This window comes from Pelmatolapia mariae, linkage group LG9 (assembly GCF_036321145.2).
Source record: "Pelmatolapia mariae isolate MD_Pm_ZW linkage group LG9, Pm_UMD_F_2, whole genome shotgun sequence".
In the NCBI taxonomy this organism is placed as follows: domain Eukaryota; kingdom Metazoa; phylum Chordata; class Actinopteri; order Cichliformes; family Cichlidae; genus Pelmatolapia; species Pelmatolapia mariae.
In genome coordinates this window covers 9384834-9409470 of record NC_086235.1, presented here as the reverse complement: position 1 = coordinate 9409470, position 24637 = coordinate 9384834, and the positions used below count along the sequence as shown (strand labels likewise).

Below are 24637 nucleotides of genomic sequence, written 5' to 3'. Positions count from 1 at the left end.
TAGTGCTTCACAGTCAGTAAAAGCATGAGACAATTAAAACAAACAATAAAAGAGGACAACAAACAATAGGTAACAACACAACAAGCTAGACCAGCCAACTAGTCAGAATCAAAAGCCAAAGTAAAAAGATAAGTTTTAAGACGTGATTTAAAAGACTGGATAGACTCGGCAGTACGAATATGAACAGGGAGGTTAGTCCAGAGTCTTGGTGCCACGGATGCAAAGGCCCGGTCACCTCTCGACTTCATTCGAGACCTAGGTTGTGCTAGGAGCCCGTGATTGGACGATCTAAGTGCTCTGTTGGGATTGTATAAGTGGAGTAGTTCAGAAAGATAGCTGGGCGCTAAATTATTCAGAATTTTAAAAGTGAACAAAAGAATTTTAAAATCTATGCGATGTTTAACAGGGAGCCAATGTAATTTGACTAAAATTGGAGTTATTTGTTCATAGATTCTCGTACCTGTTAAAAGACGCGCAGCTGCATTTTGATTAACTGAAGCCGGTAAAGAAAAGAGTGTTGGAGGCCCGAGTAGAGGGAGTTACAGTAGTCCAATCTGGATGTAATAAATGCGTGGATAAGCTTTTCAAGGTCCTTTAAAGGAAGGAACGGCTTTGCTTTGGATATCTGACGCAACTGGTAAAAGCTGTTTTTTACCACAGTGGAGACCTGTTTCTCAAGTTTAAAAGAGCCATCCAGGAACACTCCGAGGTTTCTTACAGTGAGCGAGAGATGGCTAGCGAGAGGGCCTAGGGCATCAGCTAACTGGTCTGGCGGAGTGTGACTACCAAAGACTATGATTTCGGTCTTATTCTCGTTCAATGTAAGAAAATTATGTAACAACCAAATTTTAACTTCATGCAAACAGTTGAACAGAGGTTGCAAAGAAGCAGACACATTGGATCTCAGAGGTGAATAAATCTGGATATCATCGGCATAACAGTGAAAGGAGATGTTGTATTTTCTAAAAATTAATCCCAACGGCAACATGTACAAAGAGAAAAGAGCAGGACCGAGCACGGACCCTTGAGGCACACCACAATAAATAGGGGCAGAAGCCGAGGAGTGTTGCCCCATAGCAACAGAGAACGACCTCTCTGAGAGGTAGGATTTAAACCAAGATAAAACCGTACCTTTGAGACCAACATGTTCCAATCTTGACAGAATGTTGTGGTTAACTGAGTCAAAAGCAGCAGTCAAGTCAAGTAAAACTAAAAACACGGAATAGCCAGAGTCAACAGTTAAAAGAAGATCATTAAAAACTCTAAGTAAGGCTGTCCCTGTGCTGTGGCGAGGTTTAAACCCAGACTGAAACTTTTCATTAATACCATTTGCATCTAAAAAGGCCTGAAGTTGTTTTAGAACTACCTTTTCCAATATTTTGGAAATAAAAGGGAGTTTGGAGATCGGCCTGTAGTTAGTGAGACCATTAGGGTCAAGATTTTTCTTTTTGATAATAGGTTGCACAACAGCATGCTAAAAGTCAAGATGCTCGTCAAACTTCACTCCGATTATACAAAAAACATGAAAAAAGTTCAACCAGTGACTGCAAAGGGATTTATCTCTGACAGGTAGAGTGTTAATTACTAAAGCTGAAGGGATATCCCGACTGGCACATGCTGCTCTCTCCTTACACCTGGATAAGAAAATTAGTAAAGACATTGACCGCATGCTCTTTAATTTTATATGGAAAAAACCATAAGCAACCATAAGCAGGTCCTCTTAGCGTGGACCCTCATTTATAAACACAACTTCTCACCACACAAATACCTCATCTGGAACAACAGAGATATTTTATTTCAAAATAAATCACTTTTCCTGGAAACTTAGTCCAAAATGGGATCCTATTGGTGGCTCAGCTGGTTAATAAAGAAGGAGTACTACTTACTTACAATGAATTCCTTACACTATATAATTTTCCCGTCAGCGTTTGGGAATTCACAATGGTGCTTGGTGCCATACCCTCAGGTACTTTAATGTTATATAAAAACACTGACAGTTCAATTTCTACCTCAGTCACTCTCCCTGATCCAGCTGAGTCAGCAGTGGGAAAAATCTGCTTTTCACAGGAACTTGGTAACAGCAATATGAGAATACGTAGTTTATTCCAAGAAGATATCGTGTCTCTCCCATATATATAATATCTTACTGGAACCGACATGTTCCAGATATCACCTGGAAGACAGTCTGGACGATCCCCCATAAATATCTAATTGTAAACAAGGTGAAGGAAATCTCATATAAAATTCTTCATAAATGTTACCCAGCCAGTCACTATATGGTAAAATTTAAAAGAGACATAAATACTAATTAAACTTTCTGTGGGGATCATCCAGAAACTGTGACACATCTATTTTGGTACTGTTCCTCTACACAGAGATTCTGGAAGAATTTAGCAGTTTTGTTAATGTCCATATTTTAAGGGAGTTTTCTTTATGATGGAAAATGTTTTATTCTGTTTCTTTAAGTTCCCCAGGAAGAATGATAAATGTTTTTTATAATAAATTTGTTGATACTTTTAGCTAATTTTTTTATCCATAAATGTAAGTTTATTAATAAAACACCATATTTCTGCGTTCTTATAAGGATATGGAATTGTACATATAATCAATATCAGACTCAACCAACAAAAAGCCTCTCAGAACAATATATATATATATGTTGATTTTTTTCGCATACTCATAATTATTTTTTTTATCCCTGGTTTTGTATGTTCATGTTCTGTTCTTTCTTAAACTTCATCTGTTTGTATGTTGTATACTCACTGTGTGTTCAATAAAGTTCAGTAAAAAAAAGTACGTTCTAAATGAAGCTTCAGACGTCACTAATCACGTGACTCTGGCCAAACGAATCAAGCCTCGACACAGTGCTTCTGAAGCAGCGTGTTGATCTTTTTGACACACGCACCGGAGCGTCAGCTTCAAGCGGACCATCACTACCTCTCACGTCTAAAGGTAAGTGCCAAGGTAACTTTGAACTGAGTTCAGTCAATCTCGAGTTTTTCGAAGTTTTCTGTTGCTCTCTGTGAGAGAAGACCGTTAAAGGCGAGGCTCTCCAGAGTGTAGCAAAACAGGAAACCACAGCTGTGTGTGTGTAAGTGTGCAAACGAATAGATTAGAAGTGGAAGTGAGCCACGAGTATAGAAAGGTCAAGTTTCGTGAGTTGTTTTTCTCACCACTGATCACGCGCTCAACACTCTACACACACTTGCATCACAGGCGCGCTCTCAAGCATCAGTATAGAGATTGAAAATGTGACGTCATTCAGGGGTAAAACCGCAAAGGATTCTGGGAACTGGTGGCAAGCGGTACTAGCGCACGCAGGCTTTCAATTGAAATCAGTTACACAGCGATAAAAAGAAACACAAAAAATGGCAAGAAGCTGTTGTAATATTAACTGCAATAGCCGGTCGCATAACAGCCACGGGAAAAGAGATCGGTTTTTATCGGATTACGTCGTAGAAGAGGAATTGTTTAAGCCATGTTTCCGAAGTAACAAAGACGCGACGGATGGCCTGGATATACCAAATATAATGTCTCAGAACACTCCAGCTCACATGTTAGTCTGCTCCAAGCATTCCCACAAAGGTCAGTGTTTTGTAGTAGTTAACACGTCATTTTTCATAACATAATTGGTGATATAGGTTACAAGCAAGTCTGGCGCTGAACAGAAATTGTTGTGCTATGCTCCTTTGTTTATTGTGCATAAATAGTGAATTGTCCTGACAGAATATTGCGTTTCGCTTCTGTTATTACCATGGTACATTGACAAAAACATATACTTTTATTCACAGGATAAAACAGGTTTTTTTGTATCACTAATTGCCCAGTACGATTACAGCATACAATATTATTGTCAGTGCTACATTTCTGTAATGCGTACCAGAAATTATTTCCACTACTAATTAATTACCGTTGAGCTCAAAGGTTATATTAATAAACGGTTAACAAATATGTATTTATGAAGACGATTTGTGAGACTGGTAAACTTACCTTTGTTCGTACGATGGTCTTTCGTTCTATACGGTGCATTTCAAGGTCCTGTACCCATCTGTCGGTAAACTGTACCTGGGCTTGTTGCAGTGACCTGAAGTTACTAAAAACTTCATGAGTGTATGCACTCACTCCAAGAACCGTATAATTATAAATCTGAGCGTGGTGAAAGTTGGGCAGCACGCTAACGTCTTTTGTCCACTCTGTGTGCTCCTAAGGGTCTGACCCTTTCACTCCGTTGATTTTTTCCTCGTACCTTTTCTTTGCCTTTTCTTCGAGTCTGTCTTTGTACGGACCGGCATTGTTCTCCTTAGTTTTGTACATTCCTTTTTTGGTGAGGAAAGAAAAAGCAAGACGGTATTGGAACCGGAGAATAAACGTTTTGCGGTGCTGCAAATGCTTGCATTTGATGCGGTACTTGGATAGTTTTGCCACCAGTTCCCGGCATGCAATGCGCGAAAGTCACGTGGTCTGTCAATTTCTATTGTACAATTCTGGGCGTCACGTGAGTTGCAGGTGTTACCATATAAGGGAAATCTCCATTGTTCTGTAGCAGTGGTTCTCAAACGTTTCACAATGAGTTTCACCCTTATGAGCGACATCAAAGCGCAGTAGGCCTATTTAACAACACATACACATGAAGACGTTTCACTCTTATCTGAGAAGCTTCTTCCGTCCTAAGGGTCAAATGGTGGAGAGTCCCAGATTTAAATGTATTTCAAGCTACTTGAAGAAGTCCAGACACTTTTCTTTCCAAGCTCCTTAGACTACGATGACCTGGATGACTGAGAACCTTCACAGACACCACATACACATATTTGCCAACATTCAAAAGGGCACTCTGTGTGTGTGTGTGTGTGTGTGTGTGTGTGTGTGTGTACACGTGGCCCGGGTCCTTTGAAAGTCGGGTAGGCTGGAAGTGAGCGATTGTGAAGTTGGACGGTCTAGCCTTCAGAATTACGTCACAACCTCTCTCAGTGGAGTTAAACTCTGCCGTCTGCTCCCTGCTATCTAAAATATAATCGGATGCTGGCGTAAATTCTTGACCATCTCACACTTTTGTTTAATCAGTTTTCTGTTTGACGTGTTTTCAGCTGTGTGAAAACCCCGGAGGAACCCTCCCGAGGGAATAATAATGTTTTATTTAATCTAATCTAATAACTTTGATCTCAGCCAAACCGATTTACTCAGGAACAAACAAAACACTGAAAAAAGCCAAACAATATTTTTAAGTTGTCTAAGTGACTTATATATCATGTTTAACCTGAGTAGCAAAAGACCACAGGGGGTTTGAAAACGATGAAGCCAGGAGTTCGCTGTTCTGGCCGGCTCAGATATTTGAAGTTTACACAGCTACATTCTCACCTGAAAATATTTTGAAAGTTTATTTTGCAACCCAGGAAGAGTAATAAGAGTAATATTAAAACTAAGTTGCTGCCGCCATTGTTGGAAACTGGAAATAGCTGGGCCGCGGTAGGAATACTTTGATATGATTTTTCAATTTTGTTGTTGTTTATTTTGGGTCACTGTCCTGTTGTAAGACCCATGACCTGTGACTGAGACCTATCTTTCTTACACTGGCCGGCACATTTCACTCTAGAATCCGTTGATAGTCTTGAGATTTCATTGTACCCTGCACAGATTCAAGACACCCTGTGCCAGATGCCATTGAGGTTTGTTTCATTAATATTGTCCTCTCACAAAGAAAGATGACTTGTTTTAGTTCACCTACTTCCTGTATTAAATAGTGATGTGCAAGCATGAACTTCAGCTTGGATCTCTTTAGAAGTCTTTCTGGGCTCTTTTGTTACCATTCGGATTATCCGTCTCTTTGATCTGTCATCAATTTTCCTCCTGTGGCCACATCCAGGGAGGTTGGCTACAATTCCATGGATCTTAAATTTCTGAATAACATGTGCAACTGTAGTCACAGGAACATCTAGCTGCTTGGAGATGGTGTTACAGCCTTTAGCTTTAACATGCTTGTCTATGATTTTCTTTCTGATCTCCTGAGACAACTCTTTGCTTTGCTTCCTCTGGTCCATGTTGAGTGTGGTACTCACCATGTCACCAAACAACACCTGGAGTCTTATATATAGGCCCACTGACTGATTACAAGATTGTAGACACTAGAGCTGGGCGATATGACCCAAAATTCATATCTCGATATTTTTTAGCTGGATGGCGCTATATGATATATATCTCGATATTTTTTTTTAAACCATAAGGTAAGAACAAAAAGAGAGTTTAGTCAAAGCTGTGTCCCAGATGTCACACAGGCACTTCTATTAACATACAGCGTAGATGTGCATGAAGAATTTACTCAAAAATAAATTATCAGCATTTATTAAATAATAATGCTCCATAAATAAAAGAACACAATGTTGTTTTTGTGCATAACAAAAAGCTCACAATTGTGCATTCAAAATGTAAACTAAAAGATGCTGAGCATAATAACAAAGAGACAGATTTCACAGCTGCTCTATTTCCAAGTTCTACTGCGTGACTGACAGCCTTGAGTTTGAAATCCTCTTAACCATGTCTCTTAACAGGTGCCATTTATGGCCCTTATACACACACAGTACAGTAATAATACGTTGAAGCACAGTACGTATCACTCCGCGAGGCTCCACTACGGTAGCCGTAATGCTCCAACAATCCATCAAGTGGTGCAGCTCCGTAGCTTACCAAAGTCCTACTAAAACATTTTTTGACAGATTGCTGAGTGCCGTGTACCACATAAAAAACAGACCAGAATTCATACATAAGGCACACAGTCAACTTTAGAGAGAATGAAAGGATTTTAGGGGGCTGCATGTCGTTAGCGCGGTTAGCTCGTTAGCGTGGTTAGCTCGCTAACACGTTGACGCCGTCCAGCCCCACGCACGGGGCAATCCGCAGTAACTCGTTACTGGAGATTTGCCGTGTTCATCTTGTCGTTGCCTGCAGGTGAAGCTATAGGGGAGGGGGAGTTGTTCAGTGAAGGAGAGGCGAGGCCCAGTAACGCAGCGTAGAGACAAAAATGGACAAAAAAGAGGCAAACTTACGGCTCCACAAGTATAGCTGCAGCTTTAAGCGGCTGTGCGCGCTCCCGCGGACGGCAATCACTTTCTGGCAGACAATCACTTTTTGACACAACAACTGCACGGAAACGGTTGGGGCTGAAAGCCGACAGCTCGCTGATTCTGATGTTTCGGCGGGTCCGCACTTTGTGTTCACGCCCTTTTTGCGCTGATTCTAAAGCTGTTAGTTTTATCTCTCTCCAAACAATATTGACCGAACCAGCAGCAAAAGAAGATCCAAACTACGCTTCACATAAACATTGTCATGAAATCACTCTGACTTTTACTGTTTTGCTTCACCCACGATAAAATCACACTTCATGCACAGCTCTCTCTCTCTCTCTCTCTCTCCCTCTCTCTCTGTACTTCAAGAACAGATTCCCGTCTAAAAATCTGTTTTCTGCATTACTCGCTTGCTTGTTACGCACAAGTCTACTGTTGTTTACAGCGCCGCTGTTTTTTTTTTTTTTCGTTTTACATACTTCCGAAAAGAAAACCTAATTTCTGCTGTTCAATACTGAACAAATTTAAACTTTTTAAAATTATGCAAAATGCAAAACGCTTAGCCGTGTCTCTAATAAAACCGCTGTAACATCAGAGGTAACGTTCATATGTTGATTAATGGTTTTCTTTCGTTTTTGATGTACTGCAGAATATTTTTATAAAATCCCAGGCCAGAAAACCACCTTCATGTTTTTCTGTGTTTTATCTTCAGCTACTTTGACACAAAGGCATCTGCTGTGACGCTCACACCTTTGATAAAGTCTTGCGTGTGTCAGCTTCCTTTTTATAGATACAAAAATATGTAAATGTACTGATCTGAATTATAATATTTCTGACTGTCAAAATTTCCCAGATTCAAATCGAATTTAACTGAATCGAATCGAATCGAATTGAATCGAATCGATTCGGGACCTTGTGAATCGGAAACGAATCGATTCTAGAAATCAGTGACGATACCCAGCCCTAATTGTCACATCTTATATCTCGTATGAAAATATATCGATATTTTTAAAAAAACTCGATATATCGCCCAGCTCTAGTAGACACCTATGATGCTGATTAGTGGACACACCTTGGATTAACATGTCGCTTTGGTCACATTATTTTCATTCTGTTCTAGGGGTACCATCATTTTAGTCCAGCCCTGTTTCAACCATTTATTATTATTATTATTAAATAATTCAGTTGAAGCATGGTTGAAAAGCAATGTTTGATTTTTTATTGGTTAAGATTTATAGAATTTTATTTATTATTACTTTTGTCAGATTAAAGTTATTTCTGTGACCATTGTGAGTTCTTCTTTCATTGACTGAAGGGTACCAACAATTTTGTCCACGTCTACGGCGCTACTCCCTCGGACCGAGAAACTCCTCTCTCTCTCTTGGGCCTGGGTGATGGTATTGCTCTTGAGCTCATGTAGAGCACACTGTCCTTACTAGGGACGGATGACGGCGGATTCCTCTTCACTCAAGTCTCCCTCCGACAGCTGGCTTCGCCAATTCACTGTTGCTGGCTGCAAAGGATTACTACTCACTTGCAGAAGCGGCCGCGACCACTGGCAATAAGGAAAGGCTGCTCTTTATAGAGGACTCATGCTCGGGGAGACGTTTTCTGGTCCACCCTCTCTCCCAGAAGAGCCCCGGGAACGCTTGTGTCGTCTTTGCATACCTCCACAATTACATATTGTTTAGTCTTTAAAAAAAAATTGAGATTTTCCGTGTACCACCAGAGAGAGACTAAGTACCACTAGTGGTATGTGTACCACAGTTTGAGAACCACTGTTCTAAACCATGCTGTGAAACTCCTGGGGACCACCCCTTAAGGGTGAGATTAAAAGTATATATGTATGAGTGAGGGACTGCCCCTCAGATCTGCTCTGGGAGAAACATAGGAATGCAGAAGAGGTGAAGGGAGTGTGTGTTCTTTAAAAAAAAACAAACAAACAAAAAAACAAACAGCATGTTGGCTGTAGTGGTGCAACAATACTCGTATCGATATTGAGCCGTTCGATACAGCGCTTTCGGTTCGGAACGCATATGTATCGAACGATACAAAATTTTTTATTTGTTTTATCAACTTTTCTTCCAACGATGCTGTCTGTGTTGAGTGCTCAGTGGATCTGCGTTCAACTACTCCGCCTAGGCTGCACTGTCGACAGAGGTGGGTAGTAACGAGCTACATTTACTCCGTTACATTTACTTGAGTAAGTTTTTGAAAAAAATGTACTTTTTAAGTACCTTTTTTGCACGATACTTTTTACTTTTACTTGAGTACATTTATGAAGAAGAAACGGTACTTTTACTCCGCTACATTTGCAAAATTCGACTCGTTACTTTAAAAAAAAAATTAGTTTAACACATTAGATAACATGCCGTCAGTGGAGTTTCCGGTAACTTTTTTACCAATGAGACGTGGCCATACAGTCACATGACCAGTTAGAACCTGTGGCGGGCAGAGCGGCCCAAGCGTTTCAAAGTAGCGGACACACGGAAAGAAGAAATATGATGGCAGAGTCTACGCTAGAGCTCAAGAGGATGAACACCTTTGGCCTCACATACAAAGAATGTTTCGCTTAAAAGCAGCACAAAAGAACAGCTATGTCTGCAGTGTCGGTGTCTTCAGTCAGAGCCAAAACAAACCAACTTTGTGAAACAACTCAGCTCGTAACCTGAGGAAACGGTAAGTTTTCTCTAAATATCTTTTTAGCTGTGGTTAGCTGGATGTCAGTCTTATGTTACAGCAGCTGTGTCGAGCTCGAGCTGCGAGTCATATTTCCGGCGCTACGTTGTAATGAGATATGTTTGTGGGTGTTTTGTGCAGCTTCAGATGTCTTTTTAACTGCTCGCTGGTTAGCTAGCGTAAGCTATAAGCTAACAGCTAGCCTGGTTAATGACGCTAGAGTTCTACGAACATGCAAACAGCTCATCTCTACTGCTTTAACTGTTAAAACAGAAGGCAATACTGCGGGTGACAGGGTTTATTATGTGAAACAGCAGCTTGTTTAGTTTAAACAGTCTGCATTAAGATGGGCAAACACTGTGATTTTTTTTCAGTCACGTTATTCAGCTCCTGCTCAAACTGTACAATTAAATCGCAGAGGTTAGAAGTTCATAGGTCACGATGCAGGGTCTCTCACTATACGGCCTGATGCTCTGATGCGACCTGAGTGCTCAAACTGTGCGTCCATAACATGAAGCTTATCATACAAAATCTGTCCCTCGCTCTCCCTCTCTGTCTTTCACTCACACAGACACACACACCATCAACTTTGCTAAATTACTAATGAAAAACATTGACCAGGCTGCTGTGATTGAACAGCAATGTCCATCCAACTCTTTTCATGGTTGTTGTAGTCGTGATAATTTTGTGAGGCCACACTGAAAAGCCTCGGATACGGAAGCGTAGAGCTGCCACCGGGGCAAAAGAAAAATAGAGCTATGTCACGTTATAACATGAAAAGTATGTTTTTCTAACAATATACTTTTCACGTTTGAATAATATAATATGGCCTGCATTTGTATAGCGCTTTACTCAGTCCCTAAGGACCCCAAAGCGCTTTACACTACATTCAGTCATTCACCCATTCACACACACATTCACACACTACTAATATCACGTTATTACAATATACATAATTATCACGTTCGTAGAATATAAATATTATATTGTTCAAACGTGAAAAGTATCTTGTTAGAACAATAAACAGTTTACGTTATAACGTGATATAGCTCTATTTTTCTTTTGCCTGGGTGGCAGCTCTACGCTTCCGTACTCGGATGAGCCTCATCCTACAAGTTGTGCCTCCATCTCTTGTGTCCAGATCACACGCTGCACTGCCGTGCCGCTCCACCTTTTCCTTCATTTCTGTGTTTGTGCTGCGCAGTGTGAGAGGCGACAGGATTTCAAACTGGTTTGATTATCATGCGACCATACGATTGATGATTGGGAGCTGGTCGTGAGGTGTTAACTGCTTTTCGTTACCCCATGTATACTACACGATGCACACACGATTAAGGCAAAACACGGCCGATCCCCAAAACGGTTGCGCGATTGAAAAATCGTCTCAAAATGGGCCAATAATCGCAGAGTGTATGGCCATCTTTTGGAGGCTTCCTCCAAACAAACATCTGCAGCTTGGCAGTGTATACAGCACTATAATGACCAGACCTAATTCTTTTGAAAACCTTACATCTTTCCACAGGTCTCCACTTCATCAGACATCACCTAGACCCAGAGCTGGGTGAGGCCAGCACAAACAGCGGCCTATTCGATGAAGTTGATGGATCCATGGGGTCAGGAAAGCCAGTAGCAGAGGAACTGGAGAAGTACCTTTCATGTCCATTCACTGGAGGTGTGGAGCTATTGCATGGCTTTCCTCACATCAAGAAGCTGTCGATCAAAGTCAATATAGCTCTTCCTGCATCTGCAAAGTAGTCGTCAAAAAAGTTACTTGAGTAAGAGTAAAAAAGTACTTGGTGAAAAGACTACTCAAGTACTGAGTAAGTAGCGAGTAACTGTTTGAAATGTCCGATTTATTTTATAAATAAATGCTATCAGACAATCAAAAATAAATAAATATACAAATTTTAGTATTTTCAAAAGGAATATATGTAAAAAAAAAATCCACAAAATAAGGCACAACAATTCTAATTTCAAGATTTCAGTTTTTCACAACGTAAAGCTTTTTCAAGCAAAACCCACAGTAAATATATTCGCATTTACAGCAGCCTCAGAGAAAACATTAGAACGAGGCAACTTCAACATAACAGACTACAGCTGATGCGCCAGAATGTCATACTAGGGGTGGTTCTTTTAAATACAAGGAGGGATTAAGTAAATCAGAAACAAATGACACAGAGATGCAACAGGTATAATCAGGAAAAGTTTATTCCCAAGGCGGACAGCAGGAATAAAAACAAAACAAAACATCTGTGCTAAAATTCCACAAGAATAGACATTCAAACAAACCTTATTTTGTATACTAAAATACCCTGAAGTATAGACAGCGGATTAACACAATGTAATATGTAAAAATGTAAAAACTACACTCACAAATAAACACTGAAATCAGAGTAAAACTAATTATAAAAGACAAATACAAATTCCCACTATGTGGATGTACATATGTGTATGGCTCACTTTACCATAAATTGTTTCTTCAGTCAGTGAAATGGTGCTTCAGCTTCAGCAGCAGTTGGCTCTCAAGGTTCTTGCTGTGAAGCTGTGACCGTTTGGCAGTGAACAGGAGTCCTGCATGACTAAAAAGTCTCTCACAGGCTGCAGATGCAGGAAGAGCTATATTGACTTTGATCGACAGCTTCTTGATGTGAGGAAAGCCATGCAATAGCTCCACACCTCCAGTGAATGGACATGAAAGGTACCTCTCCAGTTCCTCTGCTACTGGCTTTCCTGACCCCATGGATCCATCATCTTCATCGAATAGGCCGCTGTTTGTGCTGGCCTCACCCAGCTCTGGGTCTAGGTGATGTCTGATGAAGTGGAGACCTGTGGAAAGATGTAAGGTTTTCAAAAGAATTAGGTCTGGTCATTATAGTGCTGTATACACTGCCAAGCTGCAGATGTTTGTTTGGAGGAAGCCTCCAAAAGATGGCCATACACTCTGCGATTATTGGCCCATTTTGAGACGATTTTTCAATCGCGCAACCGTTTTGGGGATCGGCCGTGTTTTGCCTTAATCGTGTGTGCATCGTGTAGTATACATGGGGTAACGAAAAGCAGTTAACACCTCACGACCAGCTCCCAATCATCAATCGTATGGTCGCATGATAATCAAACCAGTTTGAAATCCTGTCGCCTCTCACACTGCGCAGCACAAACACAGAAATGAAAGAAAAGGTGGAGCGGCACGGCAGTGCAGCGTGTGATCTGGACACAAGAGATGGAGGCACAACTTGGAGGATGAGGCAAGCTCATCCGAGTACGTACCCAGGCAAAAGAAAAATAGAGCTATATCACGTTATAACGTAAACAGTTTATTGTTCTAACAATATACCTTTCACGTTTGAACAATATAATATTTATATTCTACGAACGTGATAATTATGTATATTGTAATAACGTGATATAATATTGTTCAAACATGAACAGTATATTGTTAGAAAAACATACTTTTCACGTTATAACGTGACATAGCTCTATTTTTCTTTTGCCCCGGTGGCAGCTCTACGCTTCCGTATCCGAGGCTTTTCAGTGTGGCCTCACAAAATTATCACGACTACAACAACCATGAAAAGAGTTGGATTGACATTGCTGCTCAATCACAGCTGCCCGGTCAATGTTTTTCATTAGTAATTTAGCAGAGTTGATGGTGTGTGTGCCTGTGTGAGTGAAAGACAGAGAGGGAGAGCGAGGGACAGATTTTGTATGATAAGCTTCATGTTATGGACGCACAGTTTGAGCACTCAGGTCGCATCAGAGCATCAGGCCGTATAGTGTGAAACCCTGCATCGTGACCTATGAACTTCTAACCTCTGCGATTTAATTGTACAGTTTGAGCAGGAGCTGAATAACGTGACTGAAAAAAACTCGCAGTGTTTGCCCAGCTTAATGCAGACTGTTTAAACTAAACAAGCTGCTGTTTCACATAATAAACCCTGTCACCCGCAGTATTGCCTTCTGTTTAACAGTTAAAGCAGTAGAGACGAGCTGTTTACATGTTCGTGGAACTCTAGCGTCATTAACCAGGCTAGCTGTTAGCTTATAGCTTACGCTAGCTAACCAGCGAGCAGTTAAAAAGACATCTGAAGCTGCACAAAACACCCACAAACATATCTCATTACAACGTAGCGCCGGAAATATGACTCGCAGCTCGAGCTCGACACAGCTGCTGTAACATAAGACTGACATCCAGCTAACCACAGCTAAAAAGATATTTAGAGAAAACTTACCGTTTCCTCAGGTTACGAGCTGTTTGTTTAACGCTGAGAAGTTGGTTTGTTTTGGCTCTGACTGAAGACACCGACACTGCAGACATAGCTGTTCTTTTGTGCTGCTTTTAAGCGAAACATACTTTGTATGTGAGGCCAAAGGTGTTCAGCCTCTTGAGCTCTAGCGTAGACTCTGCTATCATATTTCTTCTTTCCGTGTGTTCGCTACTTTGAAATGCTTGGGCCGCTCTGCCCGCCACGGGTTCAAACTGGTCATGTGACTGTATGGCCACGTCTCATTGGTAAAAAAGTTACCGGAAACTCCACTGACGGCATGTTATCTAATGTGTTAAACTAATTTTTTTTTAAAGTAACGAGTCGAATTTTGCAAATGTAGCGGAGTAAAAGTACCGTTTCTTCTTCATAAATGTACTCAAGTAAAAGTAAAAAGTATTGTGCAAAAAATGTACTTAAAAAGTACACTAAAAAGTACATTTTTTTTCAAAAACTTACTCAAGTAAATGTAACGGAGTAAATGTAGCTCGTTACTACCCACCTCTGACCGTGACACCAAAGTATCGAACCGAACTGAACTGTGAATTTTGTGTATCGTTGCACCCCTAGTTGTAGGTAAAAGTGCTACAATGAAAAACATTTCAAGAAAATGTAAAAGAAATGTATTCCAGGATAAAACACAGCTGTTGTTGTCTTATCGGTACAAATCGTTGTGTCGGCCCACTGGGCATTTGATTCTAATAACAGGCCTCAGTCTCTCCTGCTACTTGTCTGCCATACTGCTAAATTTGGTATCGGTGCTCAAACCTTTAGTGTCTGTTTGCCCACCTCGGGAAGCAAAAATTTGTTTTTTGTTGTCAGATGAACATATGAGACACTTTGACTCTTCAGTGCAGTGTGGAGCCTAACAAAGATCTGTTTTGTGTCCCAGCTGATCAGCAGGCGGAGAAGAGTCTGACGGAGCAGCAGACGAACATTTTCAGCTACTTGGACTCAGCTCAGCCACTACAGAGAAAACAATGAGCTCAACACAGAAGGTGACAGACAGAGCAGGGCGATATGACCAAAAATATTTATCACGATATACATTTGAAAATTTGAGATAATATATAGCTGATGATATAATTGACACTAGACAAAATACTTTACAACTCCACAACTTTATTAGTGCAAAAACAACCCCATCAATGTATTTTCACTTAAACAAGCAGCTGTTTTTTATGTGCATTAAAGTTATATAAAAATTTAACAGTGCAAATGCAAATTGCTTGCTGATAGTTTAACCAAAAGGCATTTCCAGTGGAAATTGGCCGACATTTGCTCCAAGGAATTTGCATTTGCACTGTTAATATTTTTTCTTTAGGTGAAAATACATTGTTTTGTTTTTCTTTTTTTGCACTAATAAAGTGGTGGAGTTGTAAAGTATTTTGTCTCGCCTCAATCATATCGTCAGTTATATCGTTATCGCAAATTTTCAAATGTATATCGTGATAAATATTTTTGGTCATATCGCTCTACTTTCATGTGTTACTGTTTAGGCTTAAATTGATTTGATGTTTGGTGCCTTTTTCTTAATGTAAAAAAACCCTCAGGTTACAATCAGACATTTTTCTTCACTGGACCAAGCTGGTCATTTTACCAGCTCAGCTCTAATTCATATGACAGATAACATATGGTATAAACGTCTAGATGATGGGAAAGTGGTATTCCTGGACTTTAGTGCTGCATTTGATTTGATAAATTTTGATCTTTTGATTGATAAACTAAAATGTTATTGATTTTCACCAGCTGCTCTGTGCTGGATGAAAAATTATTTGGACAGAAGATAGCAAAGGGTTTATTATACTGGGTATTTCTCAGAGGGCTGCGACATGAACTGTGGTTTACCCCAAGGCAGCTGCCTCGCTCCACTTCTCTATTCAGTTTTCACAAACGATCAGCAATATGTCTTGGGTTAATCTTGGGTATGCCAATGATTCCACCAAGTTTTATTCAGCCAGTGACAACTCTGAATTGATCAGCGTGTCACAACAAAATTTGCTGAATGTGTTTGACTGGATAAGTAAAACAGGGTTCGTACGGGTGCTTGAAATCCTTGAAAATGCTTGAATTCTAATGTCGTCTTTTCAAGGTTTGAAAAGTGCTTGAATTTCAAATGTGGTGCTTAAAAGTTCTTGAAAATGTAACTGTATTTCATTCACAATAAATAGCTATCTGATTGAATTGTTTCCTTATCAGATAGAGGAAAAAAATGAGACGCAAAAGCAAAATTTCCCTGCCTGGGCTGCCTTGCGTCTGTTTCAATATGTGACCCCGCCCCTCCCTCGGACAGTCGGGGATGAGTGCGCTAACATAGCTGTAGGTTGCTGTTTTAATGAGTGTTTGATGGAAAACAACAATGGCGGAGTCTGCGTTCTCCAGTCGCATGATGAGTCCTAGTAAATAATTTTCCAGTACGTCTATGTTACACATGCTATTTTTTTTTAAATTATTTTTAATTTTATTATTTTTATTATTTTGCTAGCTATCAAACTCGCTGGAGAAATGATAGAAATGCACTGAGTGTGATGCAGTATGGCAGCGCTATTACGGAATATCCTGTGAACTTAGCTAACATTACTTAGTAAGATGAGTTAATTTACTCAAGTGAAAGCTTTAAACATTAGCCCAACACATAACTAGCCAACTTAAGGCTTTCTGATTAACCCTCTGGGGTCGACGGACCCAGAGTCTCCATTTCAACTTGGGTCGACTTCAAACTATATACCAGTTTTTAAATTGTGTTGATAGGTCACGTAAAACCGATGTTTTTTGGGGGGGTTTCTTAATAAAACAGTGGCGTTTACTCCGGGAAGAAACGGTAAAAACAGCGTTTTATATAGAGAGCGCTAGCTAACACGCTTTGCTTGTGAGTGTAAAAAGAAAAAACACTCCTTCCCTATTGGTGGAAAAATGTACCATGTCGACCAATCAAAAAATGATACGGCAACATGTGGTATTTGGTTGTTGGGAAGAGAGGGAAGAGAGAGAGTAAGTGAGCGAAAAAGAGAGAGAGTTTTGATACGTGAGAGATTTGTGACGTTTATCGTGTTTGGAGTCTCAAGTTAGTGTGTTGTCTTGTGTAGTTAGTGTGTAGTGTAGTCGTTTTGTTTTGTGTGTCAGTTCTACTAGTGAACGTCACAGTTGCTGCAAAAAAGCCACCAAAGGCAGGTTGCAGTGTAAACGCTGAGTGACACACCTGCTGTCAGACCTGCAGGTTTATCCATGCGCTGTTCTCGTCTGTTATAGTGGACACAAACTATTTTTTGGAGTTGTATAAATAATTTGTGTGCCTTCTTATTTGATGCAGAACACCTGATTATTCTGTAAATAGTTTTGAATGGTTATATAAAAAAACGTCTGAGGGTTGGCTGCATTTTTAGGTAAATAGTACCATATAACTTTGTTGTTTGCAAAACTTGTTCATATTTTTTAAAAATGTACAATTTCTATTTGCATTTCAAGTTATGAAAATGATTCCTTAAACATGCTTGTGGTTTTTACAGTCAAAAATATCACTTTGTACTCGTATTTTAAATTTTGTCTGAATTTAGATAAATTGTGCTGACACATTATGTCAAAATGAGTAAATAACAGATTGGCAAGATAAACAGTTTTTAAAGGCGAAATATAGAGGCCAAATCAAAAGTAGTCAAAAACGGCCAATTATATCCTGGACAACAGAGGGTTAGCGGCTAAAAGCAAAGTTGTCACCAAGTACTGTTTATATTTGTGTGTATTGCTGCAGCTTTTTTGAGTATTAATTTTGTGCCTTTGGGTGAAATAATGGTAATATGAGTGATCTATATGGTCACAAAGAATAGCCACTTGTTTCTGTGCTACCAAAGTTCCCCGGCTTTCATTCAAAATGTGTTTATCGCCACCTGCACATTAAACTACTTAAACAGTCAGTGCTGTTCTCCATGCCTGTCTGACTTGATGTTATTAGCACAAACACTTTAAAGGTGATCATTTAGGACTTCAGCAATAATACAGACAGCAATGTAGTTAGCAACAAAACAGTTTTATTGGGAAATAACTTAAAAAACAAACAAACATCTGTCTCCTATTTTTTGTCACACAGGAAAGAAGCATCAATATCTGATGAGAAGACTTATTTCTTTATTTTATTTTTTTTTCAACAGGAGAAGAATATCTCTAACAAATTGATATATTCACATTTCCATCCATCCATTCACTGCCGCTTATCCTTTTCAGGGTCGCGGGGAGCGCTGGAGCCTATCCCAGCTTTCATAGGGCGAGAGGCGGGGTACACCCTGGACAGGTCGCCAGTCTCTCGCAGGGCTAACACACAGGGACAGACAACCATTCACACTCACATTCACTCGCACATTCACACCTAGTGGCAATTTGGATTTTCCAATTAACCTATCCCCACAAGCTTCATGTCTTTGGACGGTGGGAGGAAGCCGGAGTACCCGGAGGGAACCCACGCAAACACGGGGAGAACATGCAAACTCCACATTTTTAAGTGAAATGTGCATTTTGAGTTTATACACTATGTATATAAGGTGACCGTTTCCTTTTGCAGTATTTTTGTGTGGTGCGTTTTTCTATGTCCTAACAAAAGGGGAGCAAAGGTGTCTTTTCATATGGTCTTACTGAGGTGATGCAAATTGAAACATGCATTCTTTTTTTTTTTTTCTTTTTTTTGGCGGGGGGGGGGGGGGTGCTGGAAAATCTTAAAAAGGGACCTTGAAAGTGCTTAAAAGGTGCTTGAATTTGACCCTGAAAAAAGCGTACGAACCCTGGTAAAAATAACATGATTTTAAATGTATCTAAATCCAAATCTATGTTAATTAGAAGCAGATTAGTCAACAGCCGGCAACTGAGTCTTTCCATAGCCAGTGTTAGAACACGTCACCCAGATTAAACTACTCGGCGTTACCATAAATCACCACCTTTCATGGTCTCAGCACATCGACTGTTTTTAAGAAAACGGGACAAGGCATAGCTATGGCTATGAAATGCTCTTTCTGTATCACTTCTTCAATTATGAAAGATGTCATTAATGCACTAGTAATGTCTCATCTGGAGTATTGTTCAATCATTTGGTCAGCAGCTAATAAGACAGATCTTAACAGACTTCAGTTAGTCCAGAGTAAGACGTTCAGATTAGTGTTAAGATGTTCATACTATACTAATATCGATAAAATGCATAATCAACTTTCTTGGCTTCCTGTACAGGCTAAAATATTCTATGGCTTACTTGTAGTCATAAAGAAAGCAATTCTGTTAAACACACCACATTTTTTTTCTGCTCAGCTGCAGTATCCAGATGAAATACATAATCATATTACACAGTTTTCAACAAACTGCAATTTAGTAAATGCTCGAGTTAAAAGTAACTTTTTGTAAAACTGTTATATTTAGAGCAACTTTTTAGTGGAATAAATTGAGTTATAAAATTAGAGAATTAGCAAATATTCAAAACTTCAATGAACACTTAAAAGTCGATTTACAGAGTTTTTAGTTGTTTTGTTTGTTATTGTAAGAGATGATTTGTTTTTGAAATTTGTGTAATGTGCCACAATGTTATTGATATTATTATTATACTATTATTATTGATTGCTCATATTTTAACAATTGTGAAACTGTGGATGTAAGAGCCAAATTATGTGGATATCTTGAATCCACTTTATTGTATAATATTTTATGTGATTGTATTTGACGGAAGACGAGCAACATCTGTTGTGGAAGCTAATGGGGTTCCTTTTGAATAAAGAAATAAACAAAAATAATTCATGACTGTTTAAACACTAAAATCATGCCCATCCCTCCTGATTGTACACACACACATTTTTATATTATTTTATAATTTATATTATTTTGTTGTTTCCTATTACATATTTCTGTAATTTTTGTAGATTTATATATAATCATTTACTGATAAGAAATCCTATGTTTGTTTATTTGTTTATAGGTTGGATGTAATGTGTTAGAACTACCAGCAGGTGGGGATAAGAGACCTTTAAGGTGTTTGGTGCCACACTCCACCTTCAGGTTTAAAACTAGTGTTAATGGAGGGAGTTTGAAGGTTGAGTTTGTTCCACAACTGCATTTCACTCACTGCCTCTGTTTGTATCTTTGTCACTGCAGGACCAACATGGAGCGAGAAGTCAGCGCTCTCAGGAGGCCGACAAACCTCACAGAAGAAAGCGAGAGAAAACATACACCTGTGACGAGTGTGGGAAGAGTTTTACTGGGAAGAATTCACTAAAACAGCATCAGGTCATCCACGCTGGAGAGAGACCGTTCAGCTGTGACTTGTGTGGAAAGTCTTTTTCCTTGAAGGGTCACCTAAAACAACACCAACTGATCCACAGTGGAGTTAAAGCGTACAGCTGTGATCAGTGTGGCAGAGCTTTTACTCGCAGTAGCCACTTACAGAGTCATCTAGTTACCCACTCTGGAATTAAGGCATACACCTGTGACGAGTGTGGGAAGGAGTTTACTGGGAAGGCTTCACTAAAGCATCATCAGGTCATCCACACTGGAGAGAGACCGTTCAGCTGTGACTTGTGTGGAAAGTCTTTTTCCAGGAAGGATTCCCTAAAAAAACACCAACTCATCCACAGTGGAGTTAAAGCGTACAGCTGTGGTCAGTGTGGCAGAGCTTTTACTCGCAGTAGCCACTTACAGAGTCATCTAGTTACCCACTCTGGAATTAAGGCATACAGCTGTGACATCTGTGGTAAAACTTTCAGCCAGAGAGGGTACCGAAATATACACCTACGCATTCACACCAGACATGATGTGTACTGCTGTGAACAGTGTGGCAAATACTTTGCTACAGACACACTGTTACAACAACACATGTTTACCCACACTGAGCGACGACCTTATAAATGTGACCTGTGTGAGAAGGCTTTTAAATCTCCACATTACCTGAGAGGACACCAACAGATCCACACCAGAAAGAGACTCTACAAGTGCAGTTACTGTGAGGTTTGTATTTATATTTTTATCTTGTCATTTTAGCCTGACTGTTTGGAACAACTCTGCTCATTAAACTGTGTTAGCATGTTAGCAATTCTACTGCATGGAAAAGCAGCTCTAAGGCTACGTTCACACTGCAGGTCTTAATGCTCAATTCCGATTTTTCGATCAAATCCGATTTTTTTTTGTCTGCTTGTTCACACTACAAATAAAATGCGACAGCAAACGTGCTCTAGTGTGAACGCTCAAAGCGGCCTGCATGCGCAAAAGAAGACGTCACACACAACGCGCTCTGTTTAGACCCAGACCAAACAATATTGTTTGACTGTTGGCCCTTAATATAAAGACTTCGGACTTTACGTTTCCCAATTTTTGCTTTAAGTTATTTTATTATTTACATAATAATGTAAATAACCTAATAATGATCCTTACTGCTGTTTTAGAGAGGAGCGGTGCTTCAAAGGATAGTTGCAGATTTCTGTCAGAATCTACAGATTATACAGTACAAATAAAATGTTCACGTTTCTCCAACGTTGTCTTCCCAACACTTTCACTGACATCTACACTGGATGGCCAGGAAGTGTTCGCGATGTCGTCTCGGGCGCTTCTCCGGCGCTGATAATTGGCGTCTGTCTTGTGTCAGTGACGTAAAAGACGGATTTAATGCGACTTGACCGTTCAAACAGCAGTCGCTTTCTAAAACATCGGATATGTATCGGATTCAGTATCACATACGAAAGTGACCCAGATCGGATTTGACAATATCGGATTTCGTTCACACTGTCATACCATGATCATGAGACTAAAGTCATCTCACTTTGGTAATGTAAATATAATATGGCCAATATTATAGATATTATATTAATCACTCAGAACGTAGCTCTGAGTGATTATTCAGATTTTCATTTCAGTTATGATTTTAGTATTACTGGAGTATTATGGTGGTAGTATTGTAGTTATTGCAGCCCAGTAAAGTGAGTGTGTTAACTGAAACAGTCAAATGTAATTGGACGTCTGCAGAGATGCTCTTTATTTCAGGCGACGTTCAGGATAAAAATGTTGAAGGACTGACTTACACTGTCTTTGTGTCTTTGTTTAGAAGCAGAGCGACACAGATGGATCCAGTTCTCAACCCTGTCATCACTGTGGTGGTGGGAAAGACTTTCTTTGTGACCTTTGTGGAAAAACTTTCAGTTGGCAAGCCGCCCTAAAAATACATCAACGTAGACACACTGGAGACAAACTGAAATACTGCAAAGAATGTGGGAGAAGCTTCACCACATCACATCACTTAAAACAACATGAACTGATTCACAGTGGGGTTAAAAAGCACCTCTGTGATCAGTGTGGGTCATCCTTCACCACGGCAGGTCAGCTAAAAACACACAAACGAGTCCACACAGGAGAGAAACCATACAAGTGCAGACACTGTGACAAAAGCTTCTCACGATCAAGTAGTTGTAACTATCATGAACGTACACACATGGAAGGAAACTACAGCTGTGACCAGTGTGACAAGAGCTTCAGGAATCTCAGTTCATACTCTGAACACAAACGATCCCACGTTACTAATAAACTGTTTCACTGTTACCAATGTGCCAAAACATTCACCTCATTGTCTGCTCTGTGCAAACATCAGCGTGATCACTCAGGGCTGAAATCACTCCCATCACTGGATCACAGTGAATCTGAAGAGACAGAAAGATCCTCTGGTTTCAGTGTCAGACTCAAGAAGCTTGAGATCAGGCTCCACAGAGTTCAGATAGAATCATTTAAACTTGTGTTGAACTGAACTGGTTGCTGGGCTGAACTTCTACATAATACAGATTTACATGGGATCTTATTTTCTGTCGTTTTACTGAGTCCGTTTTGTCCTTCTTTCTCTCTCCTAGTTTTGCTCGTCTGTAAATAATTGAAACTCAGTCAAATAGTTCATTGTTCTCCAGGAAAACATTTTGGAAACTCATGTTTAACCTTTAAAACTCTGACATGTTTTAGCACACAAGGCTTCATCGGGGAGTTCACACATGATTGGACCATGAGAATAAAGGTTTTTAGTTCTTTCAAAGAGAGTCTTGGAGCTGTTTGATATTTTTTGTTTTTTCTGAAACCACCTGAAAGAAAAACTATTTTTCTTGCTTTATGTACTGTGGAAGTTTTTAATGTGTCTTTCATCTGTGATGTTCTTGAATGTGTTCACATGAAGATGGTACAAATAAACTGTCCTTTTAGCTTTAGCTCCTAATTTATTCATTATTTATGGATGTAGCACAGCAGCAGTTTCTTGATTAACACTAGATTTACTAAACCTGCGCAAATTTGCGTAACTTCCCTAAACCCAACACCTCTTAGAATTACTGTTTTTTTTATTTTCTGGTGCAAGTCCTGAGGTTTTCTGCAGGGACACCGGCCCTCGTGGACTGAGATTGCCCACCCCTAATCTAGACCAAGAAGATAACCAAAAATACAAAATCAAACCAAGACATGAAAACTCAAAATACTGTGTCAAACTGACCCAGAACCGTGACACTCTTTGGGTAAAAATTAAGCCAACATCCAAGTGTCAAAGGTCGGTTCTTAAAACAAGTCAGTCCCTGAAGCTTATTTGTCTCACAGATGCTAATTCGGTGACTGCAGGAACGTGTAAGGAATGTTTTGGGACTGTACCCCTGTCTGATCTTAAAAAAAACTAACTTTGTTGTTACATTACAGCAACATTGAGGAAACATTTAACGGCTGATCATGGAGCAGGATGAATGTCAAAGGGAAAGTCTCTGGGACGCTTCCAGTTATTCTTCCATCCGGCGTAGTCATCTGACCGGTCCGTGCTATATCGCCCCTCCTGACCCGGAGTGGTATAACGTTTTGTAGAAAAGTTTGATCGATTCGCTCTCTCTCTCTCTCTCTCTCTCTCTGTCTCTCTCTCTCTCTCTCTCTCTCTCTCTCTCTCTCTCACTCACTCACTCACTCACTCACTCACTCACTCACTCTTACAAGATAATAAATTCTCTGGGTTTTTTTCTCATATGTTTATGGTACCCGACGAAGGAAGCATTGACCGGGATGAACCGACGGTCGTCTGACTCCTTGTTGATGTGCGTAAAACAAGGCCATTTTCTTTTAGGGTTTCTGTCTATTTTCTGTTAATGGGAAAACCCGTTGTAAAAGTAGCTCAAAAATTAAGAAAAACTCTTTACTTTGGTATGAGTGGCTGCACAAAACCAAAATACCTCATCGGGGTGTTTTAATAAAATTATTTAGTTCTGAGTTCTGAATATGTGTGCGGTGCTTTTTTTTCCACTAAGGGTTATTTTAAACGTACAAGGAGTTGAGGCCTGCATGAAATTCTTTGCTAGGTTACAAGCATTAAGAAATACTAATATCGATTAGAGGGGTTGTTGACGCCCCTATTATTTGGGATAGAGTTCTGAATATGTGAGCTGCGCTTTTTTCACTAAGGGATATTTTTTTACACATACGAGGAGACGAGTGGGTGGCCTGTAGGTTAATATAAGAAAGCAAAATAAAGCCGCTATTGAAGAAAGAAATAGCTCTTTACCGAGAAAAAGGTTATCAAGATCATTGTCATAATACTGAAACATTTAAACAGAATTCAAACTATGAGTTTGTCTGTGAAAAACTAACTGTCTCGATCATTCTGTTTGTCTCTATACAGCATGC

The 24637-nt window shown here is 39.8% G+C and overlaps 1 protein-coding gene across 2 annotated transcripts; it reads left to right on the top strand.

Annotated features, from left to right (window-relative positions):
• The first annotated feature begins 2855 nt into the window (after positions 1 to 2855).
• LOC134634610 (zinc finger protein OZF-like) lies at positions 2856 to 23137 on the top strand. Of its 2 annotated transcripts, XM_063483922.1 has the most exons (4): positions 2856 to 2952; positions 14889 to 14994; positions 20117 to 20965; positions 22056 to 23137. In XM_063483922.1, exons 2-4 carry the CDS (start codon positions 14977 to 14979, stop codon positions 22746 to 22748), a joined length of 1560 nt encoding a protein of 519 aa, XP_063339992.1. In that variant the 5' UTR covers positions 2856 to 2952; positions 14889 to 14976; the 3' UTR covers positions 22749 to 23137. The 2 variants fall into 2 exon arrangements, 1 of the variants encoding a protein (XP_063339992.1); XR_010094851.1 differs by lacking the exons at positions 20117 to 20965; positions 22056 to 23137 and adding an exon at positions 18215 to 18267.
• Positions 23138 to 24637: the final 1500 nt, after the last annotated feature.